General features: G+C 43.0%; 1 protein-coding gene across 1 annotated transcript in view; it reads right to left on the bottom strand.

Annotated features, from left to right (window-relative positions):
* melk (maternal embryonic leucine zipper kinase) overlaps positions 1 to 23,172 on the bottom strand; it is a 114,293-nt gene that overhangs the window by 80,659 nt on the left and 10,462 nt on the right. Inside the window, exons 2-4 of the mRNA XM_067982241.1 lie at positions 18,166 to 18,258; positions 5,084 to 5,169; positions 4,363 to 4,479 (exon numbers count right to left, since the gene is read on the bottom strand). Of these exons, the coding sequence (XP_067838342.1) occupies positions 4,363 to 4,479; positions 5,084 to 5,169; positions 18,166 to 18,226 (264 nt within the window). The 5' untranslated portion in view covers positions 18,227 to 18,258. The remainder of the gene's footprint in view (positions 1 to 4,362; positions 4,480 to 5,083; positions 5,170 to 18,165; positions 18,259 to 23,172) is intronic.

Here is a 23,172-nt window from a genome sequence, read left to right as displayed (position 1 = left end):
ATATAGATTGGGGATGGGGGGGTAAAGCTTAATTTGAACTCAACTCCTGCTGCTAAAAACATCTTGGCTGCTGGGCAAATTTAGTTAGGACTGGTAAATGTGTGAGGGATAGTCCATATAGCTACCTTACAGACACCCAAAATGGAAAGCTGACAAGGAGAAGCCCAAGAAGTAGCCATCCAATGAGAATAATGGACCATTACTGGATCTCTCAGACATTTATTTGACTAAATGGTACAATGGAGAATACACTCAATTAGCGCTGAATTGTCAGAGTTTCTGTATAACATAAGATCTTCATAAAAGAGGGGGACGGTGCAGACCATTGTAGTTAAGGAGGAGGACGTGTGAGATAGTGGATGGGATAAACAGAGAGAGAGGAAGTAGTAAGGAGGTCTATTTGTATACACATATAGCAGGTCTATTTGTATACACATACAGCAATTCTCCAGTGACTGGAGTCATACCTAGCACAAAGGAAGATGGTAGTGGTTGTTGGAGGCCAATCATCTCAACCCCACGACATTGCTGCAGGAGTTCCTCAGGGCAGTGTCCTAGGGCCAACCATCTTCAGCTGCTTCATCAATGACCTTCCCTCCATCATAAGGTCAGAAATGGGGATGTTCGCTGATGATTGCACAGTGTTCAGTTCCATTTGCAAACCCTCAGATAATGAAGCCGTCCGAGCCCGCATGCAGCAAGACCTGGACAACATCCAGGCTTGGGCTGATAAGTGGAAAGTAACATTTGCGCCAGACAATGATCATCTCCAACAAGAGAGAGTCTAACCACCTCCCCTTGACATTCAACGGCATTACCATCACCGAATCCCCCATCATCAACATCCTGGGGGTCACCACTGACCAGAAACTTAACTGGAACAGGCATATAAATACTGTGGCTACAAGAGCAGGTCAGAGGCTGGGTATTCTGCGGTGAGTGACTCACCTCCTGACTCCCCAAAGCCTTTCCACCATCTACAAGGCACAAGTCAGGAGTGTGAGGGAATACTCTCCACTTGCTTGGATGAGTGCAGCTCCAACAACTCTCAAGAAGCTCGACACCATCCAAGATAAAGCAGCCCGCTTGATTGGCACCCCATCCACCACCCTAAACATTCACTCCCTTCACCACCGGCGCACAGTGGCTGCAGTGTGTACCATCCACAGGATGCACTGCAGCAACTCGCCAAGGCTTCTTCGACAGCACCTCCCAAACCCGCGACCTCCACCACCTAGGACAAGAGCAGCAGGCACATGGGAATAACACCTGCACGTTCCCCTCCAAGTCACACACCATCCCGACTTGGAAATATATCGCCGTTCCTTCATCGTCGCTGGTTCAAAATCCTGGAACTCCTTTTCTAACAGCACTGTGGGAGAACCTTCATCACACGGACTGCAGCGGTTCAAGAAGGTGGCTTACCACCACCTTCTCAAGGGCAATTAGGGATGGGCAATAAATGCCGGCCTCACCAGCGACGCCCACATCCCATGAACGAATAAAAAAAAACATGAAGCAAGACAATGGACGAGAACTTACCAAATCAGACCCAATGATCTATGAAAGTCTGCGATGGTGCTCACAGCAGTAATGGTGGGCACATGTTTTGGAATAGTACTGGGATTTATATTCTAGAATAAAAACAGAAAATACTGGAGAAGCTCAGCAAGTGAGGCAGCATCTGTGGAGAAAGAAACAGAGTTAACGTTTCAGGTCGCAAGACCTTTCATCAGAGCTGGATAATGTTAAACTCTAAAATCTTCCAGCTCTGATGAAAGGTCTTGCGACCTGAAACGTTAACTCTGTTTCTTTCTCCACAGATGCTGCATCACTTGCTGAGCTCCTCCAGCATTTTCTGTTCTTATTTCGGATTTCCAGCATCTGCAGTATTTTGCCCTCAATATATATTCTAGAATATCTGTAGAGATCAAGTCTAACAAATCTCATCAATGGCAAGTTGAATAGACCTAGCTACGTACCACTTCACAAACTTCTGCCAATTGATGGAATAAACTCAGATAATGGAAGTTTTCCTGGAACTGAGGAGGGTCTCTATCATCAATTATACAGCCCAGCTCTGTGGACCCCCAGAAGCTTGGCAATCATCAAAGGACAGAAAAATATGATAGCGCTCCACAGCTGAAAGAAAATACTTTTTTTTAAATCTAGAGTATGGCTAAAGCATTGAAACCCCTTTCACTCACATTATGGAGAGTGAAACAATCCCAACAAAAGTCTCTTACTTTCTTTTGCTGAAGATCAAAGGGAAGACATGGCAAATCTTGACACCAGCAACTAACAATGGCAACTGGATTAGGCCAGTCATTGGCAGGTCCATCAAAACCAAATCATCATTACCTAATGTCTTGTACAAATGTTCCCCAGCCATTGGAAGGCGGTGTAGAGGCCAGATTCATAGCGTCAAATTGCAAGTTTGGACAGTTGTTTCTATTTTGTTCTGGTTGGTTGGTGTAGCAGTTGATAATATAAATGAGGTAGTTTCTATAGCACCCAGGACCTGAACTAGTATTGTAGTACTGCTCCCTAAAGTAGTTCCACAGAGGACTGGGCAATGCAGTGGATTAGATACCAACCTTTCATCTCTGACTGCTCTTTCAGATCCACCCCAGACTGAAAGTCTTTGATTGCAAGGCAATGACTTTCGGATCTGTAATATTAACATTGAAGGGACAGTGTCCCTGAATTGATCCCCCACTAAAAGATGTATAGTAAATTTGTTCATGGAACGTGTCCTGCTGTATCCAAACCCATAGTGATTTCCCCATATGATCTCATGTTTTTAAGTAAACACCAACAATTTCAAAATCTTCAGGCATTCAGCCAAAAGACAGTTCTACGATTCCTGAATTAAGAACTCATCGTTTTTGAATACAAAGCCCATAAGCATAGAGCTCCTGGTAAAATTAAGTATAGCCTCAGGCATCTCATTGTCGTCATTAAGGATTCTAGGGTTCATTCACACTACAACCACTGACCGGAAACTGATAGTTGGAGTTTGTGTTTCGGCCAAGCAGAACCCAATTTATACTGCCTAGCTGAAACTTGAACACTGCTCTCCCGGAGAGGCAATGCTGTGCACGACTGCCTACACATGTACACAGAGCTCTTCTCCCAGCAGTTAAAGAAAGAACTTGCATTTATATAGTGCCTTTCACAGCTTTAAGACAATCCAAAGCGTTTTACAGCCAGTGAAGTACTGTTGTAATGTAGTCAATGTTGTAATGTAGGGAAATGCAACAGCCAATTTTTGAACAGCAAAGCCCCACAAACAGCAATGAGATAATAACCAGATAATTTGTTTTAGTGATGTTGGTTGAGGGATAAATATTGGCCAGGTCACCGTGGAGAACTCCCCAGCTCTTCTTCGAAATAGTGCCACGGAATCTTACACGGCCAAATGAGGGGGCAGGCGGGGCCTCTCATCCAGAAGGTGGCACCCCTAACAGTGCATCACTCCTTCAGTACTGCACTGAAATGTCAGTCTAGACTATGTGCTCAAGTCTTTGGAGTGGGACTTGAACTCACGACCTTCTGAATCAGAGGAGAGAGTACTACCACTGAGCTAAGGCTAACAGACTTTAAATATTTGGACATCACAGGAGACACCATCCTACACTTGAATATTTAAATTAATTGCAGGTAGATTATTTTTATACTTGGTTTGACAATGTACTGGATTTGCACTCCGTGTGGTGTCAAACAGAAGTGATGCAAGGCTTTGTCCATCAATAAGTCTCCCTCCAGTTGGTGCTAGCAGGCCTCAATTCTGGACTTGCACTACAACATTAGTGTTGGTTCGAAGTGGAAACTACATCACATCGGTGATCATGCTGTAATGTAAACGCATCCCTGGCGTGAACTCTATCTGGTCCAGGCACTCTGGAGACATCCAAATGCTTTGAGTTGTTTCAAACCAAATGTGCAACCACTATCTACATAGGTTATTGATTCCAAAACTATTTCATGCAGAGTGGTTAGAAGCAGAAATCAGGTGCAGGGAGTAGGAAGAGCAAGCTAGAATTTAGACCAGGGAAATAGGAAGCCAGCAAAACAGGGTCAAGCTGGGAAGGGAGCAGAAGGAGCTAGTATCGTTCTTGCATTTTCGTATGTAAATACATGAAGCCAAATTTTTTTTTGGTTGAGGACGGGGAGGGGAAAGGGACAAAAATGAAGACCTATATTAAATACTATACATTTGAGATTAGAATGAAAACTCAATCACTCCCTACATTCTTCATTGTCCTCATCAATAGATCAACAAACTCGAGAATTTATTTTCTCAGTTTCAAGTAAAAAATGCATACATTTAATTTTCAATTTCTTTATTCAGATAGTTACCTCCAGGATGATGAAGATTTTTTGCGCTGTCTCTATAACATGGTACAAACGGCAAATATGCTGGTGACTCAAATTCTTCATTGCTTCAATTTCTGTTTGAACACGAGGCAAGTCGGTCTACCAGAGAAAAATATATAAATTGGGGAAATCTACTTTGTTTAGATAGGAAGTAGCACATTAAGTTTGAAGCATTTCTCCTTTTCTTCCGTGCGCAGCCATCCCAAAATATTTAATTTTTAATTAGAGATTCACCAGTTAAAAAGATATCAAACCTGGAAAATATGGTTGGTGATAATAGCAGAAGAATGTTTAATTCTTTTGTACAGGATTCCTATCTCTCAACACAGAAGTTAACCAGTTTTATTTTAAATGGGCCAACACCTCTTAAAATAGTAAATTGAGGAATATCAAACAAACATGTTGAGCGATCCTAATTTAGCCTATAGTCACTGTCTAAATGGTTCTATGTATACCACAAGACACCTGTTTTTCTGTGGAAGCAGATGAACTCTGCGTTTGAATCCAGCCTGGGCCTGAGAGGATGAAAAGCCTTGTTTGACCAACAATAAGGGGTCTAAATGAAATGAGGAGGCAGTGTCAACTTAAGTCTTTAAAGATACCCTCAAAACTATATCTCAACATCAGTCAAAATCTTAGGGGAGGAGGAGGAGTTAACTACTTCAAGTTACATCATCCTTCCATTATTTTTCCATGAACTTACCCCAAGTGATTCTTTGTCCATGATCTTCACAGCAACTTTTTCCCTCGTCAGGATGTGACAAGCCAGTTTTACTTTAGCAAACCCCCCTGTAGGGGAAAAAAAATCCATACAATTTACATGATATTTCTCCAAGATCCAGTAAGCTTTACACTCAAAGCATTATCCTTCACGTAACAGGAATGTCAGGTCCAAAGGTGTCTTGCAATACCAAAGCTCTGGATCATCTTTCCCACCTCACATGAACTACCCCTCATGTAGTTTACAGTTTTCCTGAATGTTTTTATAATATACTAGACCATCGCCTGTGGTGTTACACATGCCTAGTAAGAGACCAATTTGAATTTTCAGGTCATCAGGGTTAAAGAGTGGGGTATAATGGAAACAAATGCAGGGGAGTGGGAGAGGAAGGGAAAGGAGAGGAGAGGGGAATTCAGATCAGCAGTGGTAGGGGGAATGAGACATAGAACAGCCAGCCATCAGGGGAACAGAAATACAGCCAGTGGGGAAAGAGTGCTATTTATGGGAAATGCAGTTGGGGAGAGAGGGTTACTACAGCCAGGTAGGAGTAGTAGGATAGCATAGCCTCAGCAATTCATTTCAATATCGGAAATCCCCTACTTTTCACCCACTGTATCTTTCCTTTGGGATTCCATTCCTTGATCAGTGAAGAGAGAGGGGAGCATGAAATTTGGCTGAAATCTTGTCCAGCCAGGGAAGCAGATAGAGGGTTGGGTGGGGGGTGGGGGTCATGGGGTATTCATTTGTGCAGCGAGAGATTCTTCCTGCTTGCATAGGCTGGTCATGCATTCCCGACGGCATGATTTTTAACATTAAGAGACTGATGCTGTAATGCTCCACTGTAAACAAAAAATTAACACTGCATTGGTTGCAGCTCCACCTAGATACAATGCCTTTAGAACACAAAAACCATTGGCTCCTTCCACTATTTCAGCTGGGTGAGTCAGCAAGTAGCTGAGCCATACCAACCAGGAAGGCCCCAGGTTCAATCCTCAATATGTGCTGAGTTCACTAATCTCAGCTGGGACAGCAATTCAGCCACTATAATTGGCCTGACTGCCCACAGTCGAGGAGAAAGGGAAGAAAGAGGGGGAAAAAAACACAGGCCAGGTTAAGGCCAAGGTTCCCACTTCTGAGTCCAATTGCGTCCTTGCCAGACATCCACACAAGTGACTGTGAACCTCTACAATAAATGTCAGCAGGCTATTCACAAAGAATGGCCACTTGGAAGAGGCGTCTGTAGAACAGACCAGCAAGGTGGGGGAAATTGTCAGAAAAAACAAAGACGCCAACTACATTTCGGATACACCTGAAATATTGCCTAGTAAGGAAGTGTCCTAAGGTTTAATAGGTCCCATAAAAGTTCCATCTTGTACTCCCTCCACATCTATCAGGATGTCCAATAACTTGCAATCCTTCACCCAGAGTATAGCGATATCAAGTACCTACAGTCTGAAGCCTTGAAAGAATTGTTCTTTCTGATTCAATTATTTGACTTTGATCCATGGCACTCAGTTGATCCCTTACATCCAGTTAGATTGTAGACAGCTCCACACATGACTGTCCCAAGCTTCAGTTTTAGAAGCTTGTTCAGATCACAGGGATTCACAGTAGGTCAGAATCCTGAGTGTCTTTGTGGGGATCCTATGGGATTGCCCAACTTATCTTCTATATACTATACTAATGGTTAAAAAAACTTCAATTGGAGAACAAGTCAGGATGTTAAACCTTAGCTGATACATGTACACTATATATATTTAATGACATTGGTACTTTTAAGGAGTGTTATCTATCTAGGGACAATAGTGTTGTACATTATCCAATATTTCCTGCATGACTATAGAACATTGTGTCTAAAGCTTTAGCATCATAGCTAATTCACAGATGTTAAAAGCATAAGTTCATAAAAACAAAGTAGCCCTGTATTAGACAGGAGCACAGATTGGAACCGGTTTGTGCATTTCCACTGGGACCTAAAGCCTAAATTACAGCAGTGTTATTTGTGCAACAAAAAGCAATACACAAGTTATCTTAATTGACAACGGCAACTGTTTATGAACTTTAGTTTTCCTATCAATTTATCTTTTAAACTGTTTGTACAAAGCTTAAAAGAATTTAGGAACTAATTTTTCAGAAAATATTGTCTGGTAACGTACAAGTCAGTTGGTTCTAAACTTTGAACATAAATTATTAAGTTTAAAGGTAATTGTGTGTTTTGCATTATCCAACAAGTGTACAATCAGCATAATTTAACCAGCATTGCATCTGATGGAAGAAGCAGGAAGTGTAGAGAAGGGGACAATAAACAAGTGGCAAGAAAACGTTCCCAGCTAAATTGGTTGGGTGCTAGTACTAACTGAACTTCAGCATGTATGAATACAGTGTTAAAAACTTCAAGGCAATATTGGCCCAGAAATTGCTGGAATGGCACATCGCGCAGCGAGTAACGTGAATTGGATTTTTTTCCTCACCCTTCAGTTCGCATTATATTTGCACTGCAATTTGCTGAAAATGCGAATTGATTATGGCGCAGTGATATCAACATCACATCTGGGACCTCATGAATGTCTTGCCCAATGGTCTATCTCCTTAACCAGTAAAATTTAAAGAAACAGAGCGAACGATGGAGAAGGAAATAGAGTGAATTAGAGTCAAATTAGATACAAAGAGAGAAATAAAGAGAGTGGATTAAGAGAGAGAAAAAAGTCAGAAAGGAAAAGGATTAAAAAGAACAATCTGAAGAAGAGGACATTGTAACCCAGTTGCGTTAGGGAATTATTGTATTGGTCCTTAAGTTAATAATGAGTGAATGGCAGGGTAGGTGTGCAAAATGTACAAATGTTCTGACTCATATTGTATCCCAAAATTATTTTCTGAAAGAAATCTATCTAATTTGCATTTGAGTGTCAAAACAGCTTTGCATCCTGAAAATTATTGACTTTCAACACTAACAGGAGTGTGGATGGCAAGACTGCCCCCAAAATACTGCCAAGACAAATTTAATAAAAAAGTTTTAAAAACCTCTAGGAACAATTCACTAACTGCTGGAGTGAGACTCCACAGCTTCATTTGTTCCCTTTCTGGGCCTCCAAGGTCCATGTCAGGACCATAAATCACATTAACAGGGTCCTTACGATATGAATTACCAGCCCTAAACAGCGGCGGCGAGATTAATTCGCATTTACAGCGCAAATCCAGCAATTTCATGACATGCAATTAATTTGAATGGAGAGGCTCAAGGCAAGGTTGCAATTTTTTCCACTTTTGTTGAGCTGAACGACGGAGCGGTACAAATCGTCCAGAAGAATCGGAACTTATGGCGTATCTCTTCTTCGCCACGCATTGCTGGATTTTTTGCAAACTAATAATAGCGGGCACCGTTAATTCACCATTATTTTTCCAGCATTTTCTGGGCCAATGTTTCCTTCCAAAATCCTGCAATTCACACGCCACAGGTTTAGAGTCAGTAAAAATCTGAAACCACTTTGCCAGGGACCCTAAATTTGTGTGTGAATGTACTGTCATTGTACTGCTGGAAGCTTTTCACCTTTCAAGTTGTCATGGTATAAAAGTTCCACAAGCCTAACATTTTGGGGAAAGAGCTCCATTTTTTCTTTATATAAAAGTGTTTGAGATTTGATAAAGTTACATGTGAAAATTCCAGGATTTTGAAAGGGAAACATGACTGCCTTCAAGCTTTCGGTGGTACTAATCCACCACCTATAATTGCAATCAAGTAGTTCAATGCCGTAAAACAGTAACTTTTTTTAAAAAAAAGAAATAACTTCAATCTATTACTTGGATCTCCAGTTTTTTGTTTGAACACTAATTAAACAGTAAGTACTGGGAGCAATATCTGTGAAATTTTACTGAGACTGGCCACGTGAGGGAGCTGAATCAACAGAATTCCAAAAGTCACCTATTTTTCTGCTAGATTTGTACATTCCAGCAATGTTTGCAATGCAGCATACACCGTGGCCAGACAATACATTTTGAAATATTGCATTTATGCTCTTTACACCATAGCTCAGCCCACAAGACAATGCCCATCATTCTCAACATGAATTGTTGCATAGATTTACAACATGGTACTTTTCCAAGAGCTCAGAGATTATACCATGGGGTTGAATTTCCACAGGGGTTCTTCAGCTTATCCACCAGAACTCTGGCAGAAGAGCGGTGGAAACTCCGAAAAAACGGTGGCATTGAAAATTCAACCCCATGTCCTTTATCAGGTCATTATGCAATACATGACCTCCATCCATGCTCATTATTTTATCTTTTAGAATATTTAAAATGATATTTCTTATACTTTTGGAAGAACATTTTAAAGAACCATTGGAAGGAATGATTAACAGACGACATCAGAATGTCAGGCTTCACCTCTCTGGTGCTTTAATTCATTGGATAGATCCACCATTGTGCACAGGTAGTCTGGCACTGGAGTTCAATTTCTAATGTTTATTGCAGTCCTGCTACAGCCTAAATTGTAATAACTTGTCCACTACTGTAATACAGCAAATATACTGAAGCATAAATCATGAGTGAGGAGGTAAAAATATTACACTGTACTGATAGTGAAGGATAAACCTGATGAATATATCTAATATCTAATCACTTTACAAAACTTAAGATGCAAATAACTATCTGTTCTTCTCTACCCAAAACCTCTTACTCCCAGTTGTTGACATGATACACTTTTTTTGTTCTACCTCCTATGGTAAATTTGCAATACTTGTTAAACATGCAAGTAATTTGCTTATTCTTGCCTCCTACCACACACAAAAAAAATTGCTTTTTCTCATTCATGATGATTCTTTTCCTTCTCTATTTCTCAAGGTGAATTTATAGTTCCTGATGAAGCAGTCATTGGTGCAGGACTGCTGAGGTTTTTACCATGGTTGAGTTGCCAATGGCCAGCACAAACATATGGTTATTCAACATGGCAAGTCAGTGGCAGTTAATAGTTAACAGACAATCAGCTGTAAGTAGGTTCTGACTAGGTATTAATTATTGAGGCAGGAAGTTGACTAACCAATTGTAACTAGGGCGTGTCGGAAATGTATTTGGTACAAAGATCTTCGCAAAAGCACAGAGGTTGGTAAAGTCAGAGTGAATTGCGAACAGGTTGAGGAACTGGGAATTAGGTGCAGAGGAGGAAGGAGGCGCTAAGCAATTTAAACCAAGGAACTATAAACCAATCTATCAACTTTTAAAACTTAAATGAAAAATATATAATTTTTTTTAAAAGTCTAAGTAATTACTAATTATTTTGAAATCAAGCTAAATCCATTTACTAAATAGAATCATTTGAAATCTAGATTACATTAGTCCTAGAAATAAACTACTGATTAATTAAATAAAATCTAGAGGCAATACAGGCTGTGCGTCGGCACTATAATATGTGGGAGTTTGAACAGCGAGACTGTTCCAGATTGCCACATCTGCAATAAATGTCTCTGGCTTGAGGCATTCCGACTCATAAGGAAATGGAAGGTAGAGAAGGAGGTCCCACAGACACTGGTCCTATCCAACAGGTGGGAGGTACTTGACATCCGTGAGGATAAGGATGAAGCTGCAGGATGATGCCCAGAATGCTAACCATTGCACCATGGAGTATGAGGCAGTCCAAAGAGAGGAAGGGGGGAGAGGGGGGTGTGGGGTTCAGAACAGAAAGGTTGTAGGGGATTCTATAATCGGGGGATAGATAGCGTCCTCTGCAGTCATGACAGAGTCCCAGAGGGTGGGTTGCCTACCCGGTGCAAGGGTAAAAGACATCGAGGAGCAACTGGAGAGGAATTTGGAAAGGGAGGGGGAGGATCCAGTTGTTGTGGTCCATGTCAGCACCAATGACATAAGGAAGAACAAGGGGGAGGTCCTCCTAAGGGAATATCAGAAGCTGGAACTAAATTAAAATACAGGACCTTATGGGTGGTAATCTCAGGTTTACTACCCGAGCCACATGCTAATTAGCATAGGGATAGGGAGATCAGAAAGGTGACTGTGTAACTGAAAGAGTGGTATAGGAAGGAGGGGTTCTATTTCATGGGACACTGGCACCATACTGGGATAGGAGGGAGCTGTACCGTTGGGACAGGCTCCACCTGAACCGAATGGGACCAGAGTCCTAGCAGAAAGGATAGATAGGGCTGTGCATAAGACTTTAAACTAGCAAAATGGGGGGAGGGATCTGGTAGCAATAACAAAAGCTTAAAAGATAAAAGAAACAGAAGATGAGTGTAAAGGTCAGACCAGAGTAAGGAATAAAAATAATATAAATGGTCATGGAACAAATACAGTTATAAAACAGAAGTATAAAAGGACTGTTAAAAATAAAGTAAAAGGAACTATTAAAGATGAATTAAACTGCCTGTACAGCAATGTACACAGCGTCCAAAATAAAACAGGGGAACTTGAGGCAATAATCCGTAGTGAGGAACCAGATGTAGTAGGAATAACAAACATGGTTACACAAAGAACAGGACTGGCAACTAAATAGTGCAGGCTATAACATAATCATAAAGGATAGGGAAGGAAAAAGGTGGGGGGGTGGGGTGGAGTAGCTGTACTAATTAGAGGCAACAATGGCACACGATAACTCACAGGTAATAACAGCAAAATGGCAGAAATATTGAATAATTACTTTGCCTCAGCATTTACCAGGGAGACTAAGATGGTGGGCATGACATAAGAAGAAGAGATTTAAAAAAAGACATTTAAGATAGGAAGTGGGGCAGGGGAGGGAAGAGATGATTGATAAACTAATCAAACTTAGAGAGGATAAAACCTCTAGTCCGGATAGATTGCATCCATGCATATTAAAAGAAGTTAGGGAAGAGATAGTAGAGGCACTAATACAATATATGAAAATTCATTAGGAAAGGGAATAGTGCCAGAGGACTGGTGGACAGCTAGTGTGATTCCTGTATTTAAAAAAAATAGAACCAGTTCAGGGAACTGTAGACCAATTAGCTTAATGTTAATGGTAGGAAAGATAATGGAGTCCTTCCTCATAGAAAAACATCTAGAAACCGAAAATATAATAAAGAATAGTCAGCATGGATTTCAAAAGGGAAGGTCATGCTTGACCAACCTGATTGAATTCTTTGAAGGAGTAACAGAAAGGATAGACAAGGGCAATGCGGTAGATGTAATATATTTTGATTTTCGATAAAAGTACCGCACAGTAGACTCATGACGAAAGTCAGAGCATGTGGAGTCAGGGACAAATAGCAGAGTGGATAGCAAGCTGGCTACATAACAGAAATCAGAGAGTAGGGGTTAAAGGTAGTTACTCAGACTAGCAAAAGGTGGGAAGTGGGGTTCCACAAGAGTCGGTGCTGGGACCACTGTTGTTCATAAGCGATTTGGACTCAGGAATCGGAAGTACAATTTCAAAATTTGCGAATGACACCAAATTGGGGGGTGAAGTAAATATCGAGGAGGACTGTGACAAAATACAGGAAGACATTAATAAACTTGCAGAATGGGTGTGTAATTGGGAAATGAATTTCAATATAGATAAGTGCGAGGTATTACATTTTGGTAGGAAGTATAAGGGCACCACATATACTGCTTGGATAATAAGAGTCTAAATGGAGTAGAGGAGCAGAGGGATCTCCGGGTACAGATACACAAATCACAAAGTAACGATGCAGGTTGATAAGGCCATAAAAAAAGCAAACCCAGCACTGGGGTTCATTTCTAGAAGGATAGAATTGAAAAGCAAAGAAGTTATGTTAAACTTGTATAGAACTTAGGTTAGGCCACACTTGGGATACTGTGAACAGTTCTAGCCTCTATTATAAAAAGAGAGGCACTGGAGAAGGTGCAAAAAAGATTTAATAGAATGATGATACCAGAACTGAGAGGTTATACCTATCAAGAAAGATTGAGCAGGCTGGGGCTCTTTTCTCTAGAAAAGAGAAGGCTGAGGGGTGACCTGATAAAGGTCTTTAAGATTATGGAAGGGCTTGATAGGATAGACATAGAGAAAATGTTTCCACTTGTGGGGTGGGGTGACCAGAATAGGGGCCATAAACATAAGATAGTCACTAATAAATCCAATAGAGAATTCAGGAGAAACTTCTTTACCCAGAGAGTGGTTAGAATGTGGAACTCGCCATCACAAGGAGTAGTTGAGGCGACTAGCATAGACGCATTTAAGGGGAAAGCTAGATTAACACACGAGGGAGAAAGGAATAGAAAGATATGCTGATAGGGTTAGATGACGTCGGGAGGGAGTAGGCTCGTGTGGAGCATAAACACTACCTTTTGGTCCTAATGGCCTGTTTCTGTGCTGTACATTCTATGTAATACAGGGCTGGCTAACTGGCTACAATATTTGGAATCAACAAAGCATTTAATAAACATCCCCCGCTAGTGCCGATGCAAATGTAAGCCCTCCACAGCAATACAAAAAAAAACTCAAACAAAAAAAGTTACTTAACCTATTAAAAAAAATTAAATCTCTATTTGATGTTGTTTCTCCCCACCAATGGCCATGCCTCACAGTTTTTTTTTGACACTTTCGGATTTTTTTTTGTATTAGGCCCCACTTTTATAAGAAGGGGGGGTGTGGGGTGTGCTTAAATACTAAAACCAAACAAACCAAAACCAAGTGTTCAAATTAAAATTTTATTATCCTCGTCCAGGATGCATTCCAGCCCCTGCGGTGCCCACCGGTCGCGGAAAGCCTCAAGCGTACCGGCAGACACCGCGTGCTCCATTTCCAGGGCCACCCGGGCGCGGAGCATTCCGCGGAAGAGAGGCAGACAGGCCGAGCGACCGCCCCCACGGACCACGATCATCCTAGACCTGTGGATGGCCACCTTGGACAGGCCCAGGAGCAGGCCCACGAGAACGTCCACCAACCTGCCCGCCCCCCTCCTCACCGGGCGGCCAAAGATCAGGAGCGTGGTACTGAAATGCAGCCAGAACTTGAGAAGCAGCCCCTTCAAATAATGGAACAGGGGCTGCAGTCTCGCACACCCAGTGTTCAGATGGAACACGGACTCCTCCAGGCCACAGAAATCACAAGCGGCCTGGGTGTCCGTGAAATGGCGTAACCGCCGGTTGCACGCGACTGCTCCGTGCACCACCCTCCACCCCAGATCCCCAAAGTAACACGGGAGGACCCCTGTACAGAGAGCCTCCCACTGGGGACCCCTGTCTCCGCCGGACGACAGGATGTCACGCCAGGGCGTGTCCGGGCGAGAGACGAGGGCGAGGAAGTGGATGGTGTGCAGGAGCAGCCCGTACAGGAAATCCCTCCGCGCGGTGTGAAACGGCACGGAGGGAATTTCCGAGAGACGGCTCAAGTTGTGAGGCGCGGCCCCCCGAGGGAGGTTCCGGGGTTTGGCGCCGAGGAGGAACTCCGTCCGAACGGGGGTCAGGTCGGACGGGATGGCTCCGCACGCTTGAGCCGCCTCCACATCCCGAGTGGAGTCAGGGCCGAGCGCCGATTTCAACGCCCGGATGGCGATGGCCGCGTCCCCGGCACGCCACGAGGACATCCGTGCGGCGAGCGCCCACGGCTCCAACCAACCCGACCCACCGCCATCCAGGACGTCCCTGACTCTGGTTACCCGACCGGCCACGGCCCTCCGCACCGACAGCCGCGAGTGGCCGAAGCCGATATCGCGGAGGAACGGATTCCCGAGCAGCGGCTCCTGCAGGACGGCCGCTACCCTTGACGGGCAAGAGCTCCGACTGGAGGCAACCATGTTCCAGACCCTGAGCAGATCCTGGTAAAAGACAGGCAGCTCCTGCAAAGACATGCGGCCGCCCACCAGCGAGATGAACAGGAGCTGCGTGTCGTAGTTCAGGCCGTGCAGCTGGCAGAAAAAATACGTCGCCAGCGCACGCCATCTAAGAGGACGCTCAACGTACAGGTATCGCCGCAGCGTCCGAAGGCGGAAAGTTGCCACGTGGGTGCGGACGCACACCAGCCCCGACCGCCCTCCCTAAGCGGGAGACTCAGGACCACGGCAGCGACCCAGTGTATCCCTCTGGCCCAGAAGAAGTCGACGAACTTCTTCTGAATCTTGGCGACAAACTCGGGGGGGTGGGGTCAAAGTGACCAACCGGTACCACAACATGGCGGCCATCAGCTGGTTTATGACCAGCACTCGACCCCTGCTCCAACCGCCTGACCTCGGACTCCCGCCTCTTAGTCGACCCCCTCGCGTACTCTTGACAGAAGAGGCAGACGTGAGCCTTGCCCACGTCCCACCATAGCCTCAAGGAGGAGAAGCCTCCCCGCTTCCCTCTCCAGTCGCTCCAGAACAGACGGAACGAGTCCCGGAACCGCGCATCCTCCAGCAGCCGGTTGTTAAAGTGCCAGTACGCGGACCCAGACCGGGCGCGGAGCAGAGCGAGCTCCATCCACACCAGGTGGTGGTCCGAGCACGACACCGGCCGGATGGAGGCCGACGGGACGCAGGAGGCGTACGCCCGCGAAACGTACAGGCGGTCGATTCTGGAGCTCCCCCCTCCGGCCCTCACAAAGGTGAACTGGCCGGAGTCGGGATGGAGATTCCGCCAGACGTCCACCAAGTCGAAGGACCCGACCAGGTCCCTCAACTTCTCCGTCGCCGTTCGGCCACGCGCGGGACCGGAGCGGTCCCTCGCCTCGAGGGTACGGTTAAAATCCCCCCCGAGGATAATGCACTCGCCGGCGTCGACGGAGTTCAGGTAAGCGGACACTTCCTCAAAGAAGATCACTTGCTCGCCTTCGGACCTGGGGGCGTACACGTTCACCAGGTGAAGCGGCACGTCCCCGTGGCGAAGCGTTACGTGGAGCAAGCGGCCCGGCACCGGCTCCTTGACCCCCAAGATCTCCGGCTGAAAAGTCGGGGCCAACAAGATGGCCACCCCGCTCGAAACGCTGGCGAGGTTATGCCTCACAGTTGCTGCTTGTAAATTTTCTACTTGGTAGTCATGTGAAATGGGTGTTTGTGGTGCACTCTGGGTATTGTAGTGCACAAGAGCTGTATGAAAACTACATCGTCCATGATGCATCTCTCAGACAGCAGCTTAAAATTCCGTAGCCAAGCAAGACCCAGGTGAAATTTCTAACTGAAGCTGTAAACTCTAGACAGAAGGACAGGCCTGTGAGAGAAAATTTGTTGCTGGTATTTCTAAAAAATAACCAAATATTATGGACAGGTCTGATGATCTCTTTATCAGAATCGTGTAAAGTGAAGAAAAATAACTTGGATGTATATATTGCCTTTCACATCCTCAGGACAACCTGAAGCGCTCCACAGATAATGAAGTATTTTTTAAGTATAGTCACTGTTGTAATGTAGGGAAACATGTAACTTTTATTTGTTTATATTATAAATGTTCTTTCAAGCTTGATGCAGTGACCCAAGTGAAGAAAGAAAATGGCAATTTAAAACTTTGTGTAAAAATGATTTGAATTATTTGATTGGTGAAAAAAAGTCAGATTTGATTGCCCAATTCCCTGCTGGTTATTAGTTTCTCATTGATACTTCTTACTGCCTTTATTTCACTCACATTTAATCAAATATTTAATTAGTAATTTAACAAAAATGTTTATTTGAGCCCATTACAACTTGTTTTGGCCCTACAGTGCTAGATTGGCTCAGTTGTAGCACTCGTGCCTCCCAATCAGAAGGTCGTGGGTTCAAGTTCCACGCTAAGACTGAACCATATAATATAGGCTGACACTTCAGCGTCATACTCAGGGAGTGCTGCATTGTCGCAGACATCATCCTTCAGATAAGAGGTTAACCAGAGGCCCTGTCTGTATGTTTAGTTTGATGTTAAAATACATAGAAGTTATAACATGGAAACAGGCCATTCACCCCACCCATCCATATCAGTGTTTACCTGCCACATGAGCAAAGGATCCATTTGAGGATAGGAGGCAAGAAATGGTGAAAACTGAAAAAAGAGAACACCCTACCAGAAGCAGGAATGTGCCAAACATTTGCACTACATCAGTAAATCTGCTTCAGAAAAGAGAGTCACCTAGGGATAGAGTTGAGTGTGCAAGACTGGGGCATTAAGAACCTGGAAACAGTCTGGAAAAACGACTGAATTATAAACAACACATGAGAAAACTAAGAACTGAAGACCAACAATGGACAACTAACAAGAGGTAAAACAAGCATAAAATTACTTACAAAGGGGGACATCTCTAACAGACAGTTACAAGAGCAAAAATAGATCAGAGGTCTGAACCATACTAACTGGAAGCAGATGAAGTAAGGCACAAAAGCCAAGAAATTAGCAACTACAAATAAGAAACCTGGTACTCGACCATTCTGGCTAACCGAATAGAGAACCAGTTTAAAAAAAAACATAGAATCACAGCTGATTAGTTCATATTTCAGCTGAAGAATGTTCTTTCTAAACAGAGGATAACTTAAATACAGAAGTATGTGTATCTAGTTGGATAAAAATAAATCTTAGAGTGCCAATGAAGCAAAAGTACATAGAGAGGGAATGAGGAGACAATATGTAAATAAAGAAAAGAAAAAGACATAACAGAAATAAAGTAAATTGAAACACAGAAAATATTAAGATGGGATTCCAGTGCAAATAAACCTTGGAACAGAGTCAAGGCCAAAAAGAGACATAAATTACTTAAGAAAAAAAGTTATTAAAATTGCATAGCAATGGAGTTAGGGGAGACCTCAGAAAAGAGTAACTGGCAAAGTTAATTTAAATCAAACCAGTTAGAAAACAGACTGCACCTGAGAAGCTTAGAGATTCAGAACAGTGCATTCAGTCACAGGATGAAGAGCTTTAAGGGCTGAACTCTCTGGGATAAAATCAATTCATGGTTACTTAAATTAAATTTGCAAAGTAGTCAGCACTGGATTGATGAACAATCTAAAAATCTACCATTTTGATTTCACTTCCTTTCCTAAAAAAGTGTTCAATACCTACACTTGTTCAAATTTAAAGTGAAGCCCCTAATGCTGGTACTGATATCAAGGGCATACCAGTACTGTATCTCAGTCTGTGCCCCTGTAGGTAGAAAGTTATACAGCATCATTTTACTGCCAAATTTGCATGGAAAGACATACCTGCACCAATAGTTTCCTGTAATTCATAGTGTTTAAGCAGCTCTTCATAATCAACAGCCATAGTAGACCGACAATTCCAAACACAATCAGCACCTGAAATATTTAAAAGCATTTTAGAATAGTTCCATGCTGTAGAAACAATACCATTTTCCTTAACAGTAACAAAAGGAAAAATGGACAAAATCCTTCCAAAGAAATCAAACAGCTTCTAAAATGAAAAAGGTTTAAACACAAAATGATTAGCATTTAGTTGGTTTTAAAGTCTGATCTGCCTACTCACTGAAGAGTACAACAGCAGGGTATCCTCCAAATATATATGCAGCTCAGATTTTCTGCCTGGACAAAGATGCAAAGTTAAGGCAGTTAACTACCATGAATGATCAATCTTACTCCAATTACAAATATTACAATTACAATCTTACTCCAATTACAAATTTCAATGTACTACACCAGATTTATTATTTACACTTGTAATCAAAGAATCATACAGCATAGAAGGAGGCCATTCAGCCCATCATGCCTGTGCTGGCTCTTTGAAAGAGCTATCCAATTAGTCCCACTTCCCCATTTTTTCCCCATAGCTCTGCAAATTTTTCCATTTCAAGTATATATCCAAATCCCTTTTGAAAGTTATTATTGAATCTGCCCTCAGGCAGTGCATTCCATATCATAAAAAAAAATTCTCATCTCCCCTCTGGTTCCTTTCTTAAATCAGTGTCCTCTCACCATAGACCGGGATCAAACATGAAGCCTTACTTCCAGATGTTCACCACTTATTTTCCCAATAATATCAAGGTGCTCTAAAAATGTGGTTAATATGCTAATGGAAATTGTTTTTCCCTGAGACTAAGCAATAGGGGATTTGTTACCTTGTTTGGATATTCAGAAAGATGCCTCTTTGTGTTGGAAAACCCTTTGATAGCTGCCGGTCTGTGAAAGGGGCATGCTTTTAAAAACAGATGCCAAAAAGGCAGTCAAGGCAAGTTAAAAAGAGAAGAGACTGCAGGGAGAGAGTTCTGCCCAGAATTGTAGAACTGAATGGAGAGGAATTTAGTCTAAAATCAAGCAAAGCAACCCATTTGAAGTGGGATAATGCAGATTATTCAGTATTCTTATGTAGTCACGCAGACATAAATAGTACCGTTTGAACACAGACTCTGATCATATCTGCTGTTCTACAATGCATTCATCATTGTGGAATAAAGTATCCCAAATCCGCGTCCACTTTCCCCAAAATTCCACGTTTGAATCTCTCCAATCAGTTTCCACCTTTGCCACAGCACTGCGGTACCCCTAATCAAAGTCACAAATTACATCCTATGTGACTGCAACCACGGTGCATTATCCCTCCTCAACCTGTCGGCAGCCTTTCACACGGTTGACCACAACTTCCTCCTCCAACGCCTCTCCTTCTTATTGCAGGTGAGTTGGACAGCCTCGCTTGGTTCCACTTACCTTTCCAATTGTAGCCAGTACATCTCCAGAAATGGCTTCTTTTCCAACCCCATCATTACCTCTGGACTTCCTCAAGGATCTGTCCTTGGACCCTTCCTTTTGCTCATCTACATGCTGCCCTTCGGCGACATCTTCCAACGACATGACGTCCACGCATATGCTGATGATACCCATCTCTGCGTCACCACCATCTCCATCAACTCCTCCACAGCCTGTGTTGTCAGACTTCTTGTCAGACATCCAGTTCTGGATGAGCTGTAATTTCCTCCATTAAACAATGGGGAGACTGAAACCATTGTCTTCGTCTTCTGCCACAAACTCCGTTCCCTCACAACCGATTCTATCCCCCTTGGCCACTGTGTCAGGCTAAACCAGACTGTTCTCGATCTCGGCATCCTATTTCACCAAGCTGAGCTTCCGACCCCATATCCTCTCCATCACAAAGACCGCCTGCTACCACTTATGTAACATTGCCCGTTCCCGCCCCTGCCTCAGCTGCTGAAACCCTCATCCATGCTTTTGTTACCTCCAGAATTGAGTATTTCACTGTTCTCCTGGTCAGCCACCCATCTTTCATCTCATCCAAAACTCTGCTGCCTGTATCCTAATCCGCATCGAGACACGTTCACCCATCACCCCTGTGCTCAGTGACCTACATTGGCTCCTGGTCTATAATTGCCTCGATTTTAGTGTTCAAATCCCTCCATGGCCTTGCCCCTCCTTACCTATCCCTACAACCCTCCAAGAACTCTGCATTCCTCCAACTCTGTCCTCGTGGACATCCCCCATTTGCTTCGCCCCACCATTGATGGTCGTGCCTTCAGCTGCCTCGGCGCCAAGCTCTGCAATGCCCTCCCTAAACCTCTCCGCCTATCCACCGCTGTCTCTTCCTTTATGATGGTCCTTAAAACCTACCTCTTTGACCAAGCTTTTAATCACCCGTCCTAATATCTCCTTCTTTGGCTCGGTGTCAATTTTTGTCTGATTATGCTCCTGTGATGCGCCTTAAGATGTTTTACTACATTAAAAGGTGCTATATAAATGCAAGTTGTTGTCGTTGTCATTAACAATTCAAAGCTAAGCTTTGTCTCATCTAGTGTTAGTCTTCAGAGAGAATGAAGCAGTACATGTGTGAAAGACACGGAGATCCACCCCATGCATTTAACTTTGATTCCTTCTTGTGGGTAGGCACAATTTTTGCTGCACTTAACTCAGATGGGACAACATTAGTTGGCAGAGAGTTAAGATAGATGCACCAAGGAGCAGCTAGCTCTTCAAATAGACACTTGAGTAGCTTTGTGCCCGTCAGGGTTAACAGATTTTCTGAGATGAGCTTTTGAAAATGTTGAACCTGGTGTTAATCCAACTAACTAGAACCTTGGTATCCAACCTTGGAATTCAGATGACAATGCAACAGATGCGATGTGCAACTGTACATTGGCCACAGAGGACAGACACCCCATTAGTTGTGATGCTGAATATGTTTTGAACAATTAGCCCAATTCTACTATCTCCCTATTTTTATTTCAATGTGGGCTCAAACACATTATGTGTAGACTTTTGTATCAACAGTTTGTACAGAAGCATAATGTAAATTCAAGAGGATGAAGTGTAGATTCACCAGGAAAGAGAAGCTACATGGAGAGACTTAAGATGCTGTGAATATTGCCAATGAAGCAGAGAAGGCTAAGAAAAGATTTAAGAGAAGTTTTTAACATTATAACTGAATATTAGAAGGTAACTAGGTAAAGACTATTTCCTCTGCTTGGGGAGAGTTAGTGATGAGTGAGGTTAGGAAAAATGTCTTTAAAGACAGCTATTAGAGCAAGGAATGCTTTGCCATAGGGAGTAGTCGAGGCAGAGATGACTGCATTTTTTAAACTGAAGAACAAATAAACATATTAAGCAGAGGAAGATAAAGGGTTATGGGGAAAGAGCAACAGTGGGATTAGTTCTGGTTTGTTCCAGAAAAAGAGCCAGTACAGACACAATGGGCCAAATGGCCTCCTTCTACACTATAAATATTTACGGTTCTGCTGAGAATACAGTAGTAAATAGGAGGAATACGTTTGGGATTCCAGTCACAGCCACTGTTAGCAGTTTATAATAGTATGCTTCTTAATTACCGAGACCTACCAACTGGCGGGTCTTTTGTTTAAACTGGTCTATGCCAGCGTTTATGCTCCACACTAGCCTCCTCCCTCCATACTTCATCTACCCCTCAGCATTCCCTTCTATTCCTTTCTCCTTCATGTGCTTATCTAGGTTCCCCTTAAATGCATCTATGCCATTTGCCTCAACTACTACTTGTGGTAGCACATTACACATTCTTACCACTCCTTCTTAGGTGAAGAGGTTTCTCCAGAATTGCCTGTTGGATTTATTAGTGACCATCTTATATTGATGACCTCTAGTTTTGGATCCCCCTCAAGTGGAAACATTTTCTCCACCTCTACCCTATCATTATCTTAAAAGATCTCTATCAGGTCACCCCTCAAACTTCTCTTTTCCAGAGAAAAGAGCCCCAGCCTGTTCAGCCTTTCCTGATAAGGATATCCTCTCAGTTCTGATATCATCCTTGTGAATCTTTTTTGCACCTTCTCCAATGCCTCTATATTCTTTTTATAATATGGAGACCAGAACTGTGCATCATGTTCCAAGTGTGGTCTATCCAAGGGTCTATACAAGTTTAACATAACGTCTCTGCTTTTCAATTCTATCCCTCTACAAATGAATCCCGATGCTTGGTTTGCCTTTTTTTTTTAAATGGCCTTATTAACCTGTGTCTCTACTTTTAGTCATTTGTGTATCTGTACCCAGGGATCCCTTTGCTCCTCTACCCCATTTAGAGGTTTATTATCCAAGCAGTATGTGGCCTCCTTATTCTTCCTACCAAAATGCACCACCTCACACTTATCTATGTTGAAATTCATTTGCCAATTACATGCCCATTCTGAAGTTTATCAATGTCTTCTTGCATTTTAACGCATTCTTCCTTGTATTAACCTCACCCTACAATTTTGTGTCATCCGCAAATTTTGAAATTGTACTTCCAATTTCTGAGTCCAGATCGTGTAAATTGTGAACAAGTGGTCCTAACACTGATCCCTGTAGAAAACCGCTTCCCAGTCTGAGTAGCTACCCTTAATTCCTACTTTCGCTACCTGTCCCGTGACTCCACATGCTCTGACCTTAGTCATGAGTCTATAATTTGGTACCTTACCGAAGACCTTTTGAAAATCCAAATATATTCCATCTACTACATTATCCTGGTCTACTCTTACTTCTTCAAAGAATTCAATAAGGTTGGTCAAGCATGACTTTCCATAAGACCATAAGAGATAGGAGCAGGAGTAGACCATTCGGCCCCTCGAGCCTGCTCCGCCATTCAATGAGATCATGGCTGATCTGATTTTTACCTCAACTCCACTTTCCCGCCTTTTCCCCATAATCCTTTGACTCCCTTGCTGATGAAAAATGTCTAACTCAGCCTTGAATGTATTCAATGACTCAGCCTCCACAGCTTTTTGGGGTAAAGAATTCCAAAGATTC

Source organism: Heptranchias perlo, chromosome 4 (assembly GCF_035084215.1).
Source record: "Heptranchias perlo isolate sHepPer1 chromosome 4, sHepPer1.hap1, whole genome shotgun sequence".
Lineage (NCBI taxonomy): Eukaryota > Metazoa > Chordata > Chondrichthyes > Hexanchiformes > Hexanchidae > Heptranchias > Heptranchias perlo.
This window is presented reverse-complemented; position numbering and strand designations above follow the sequence as displayed.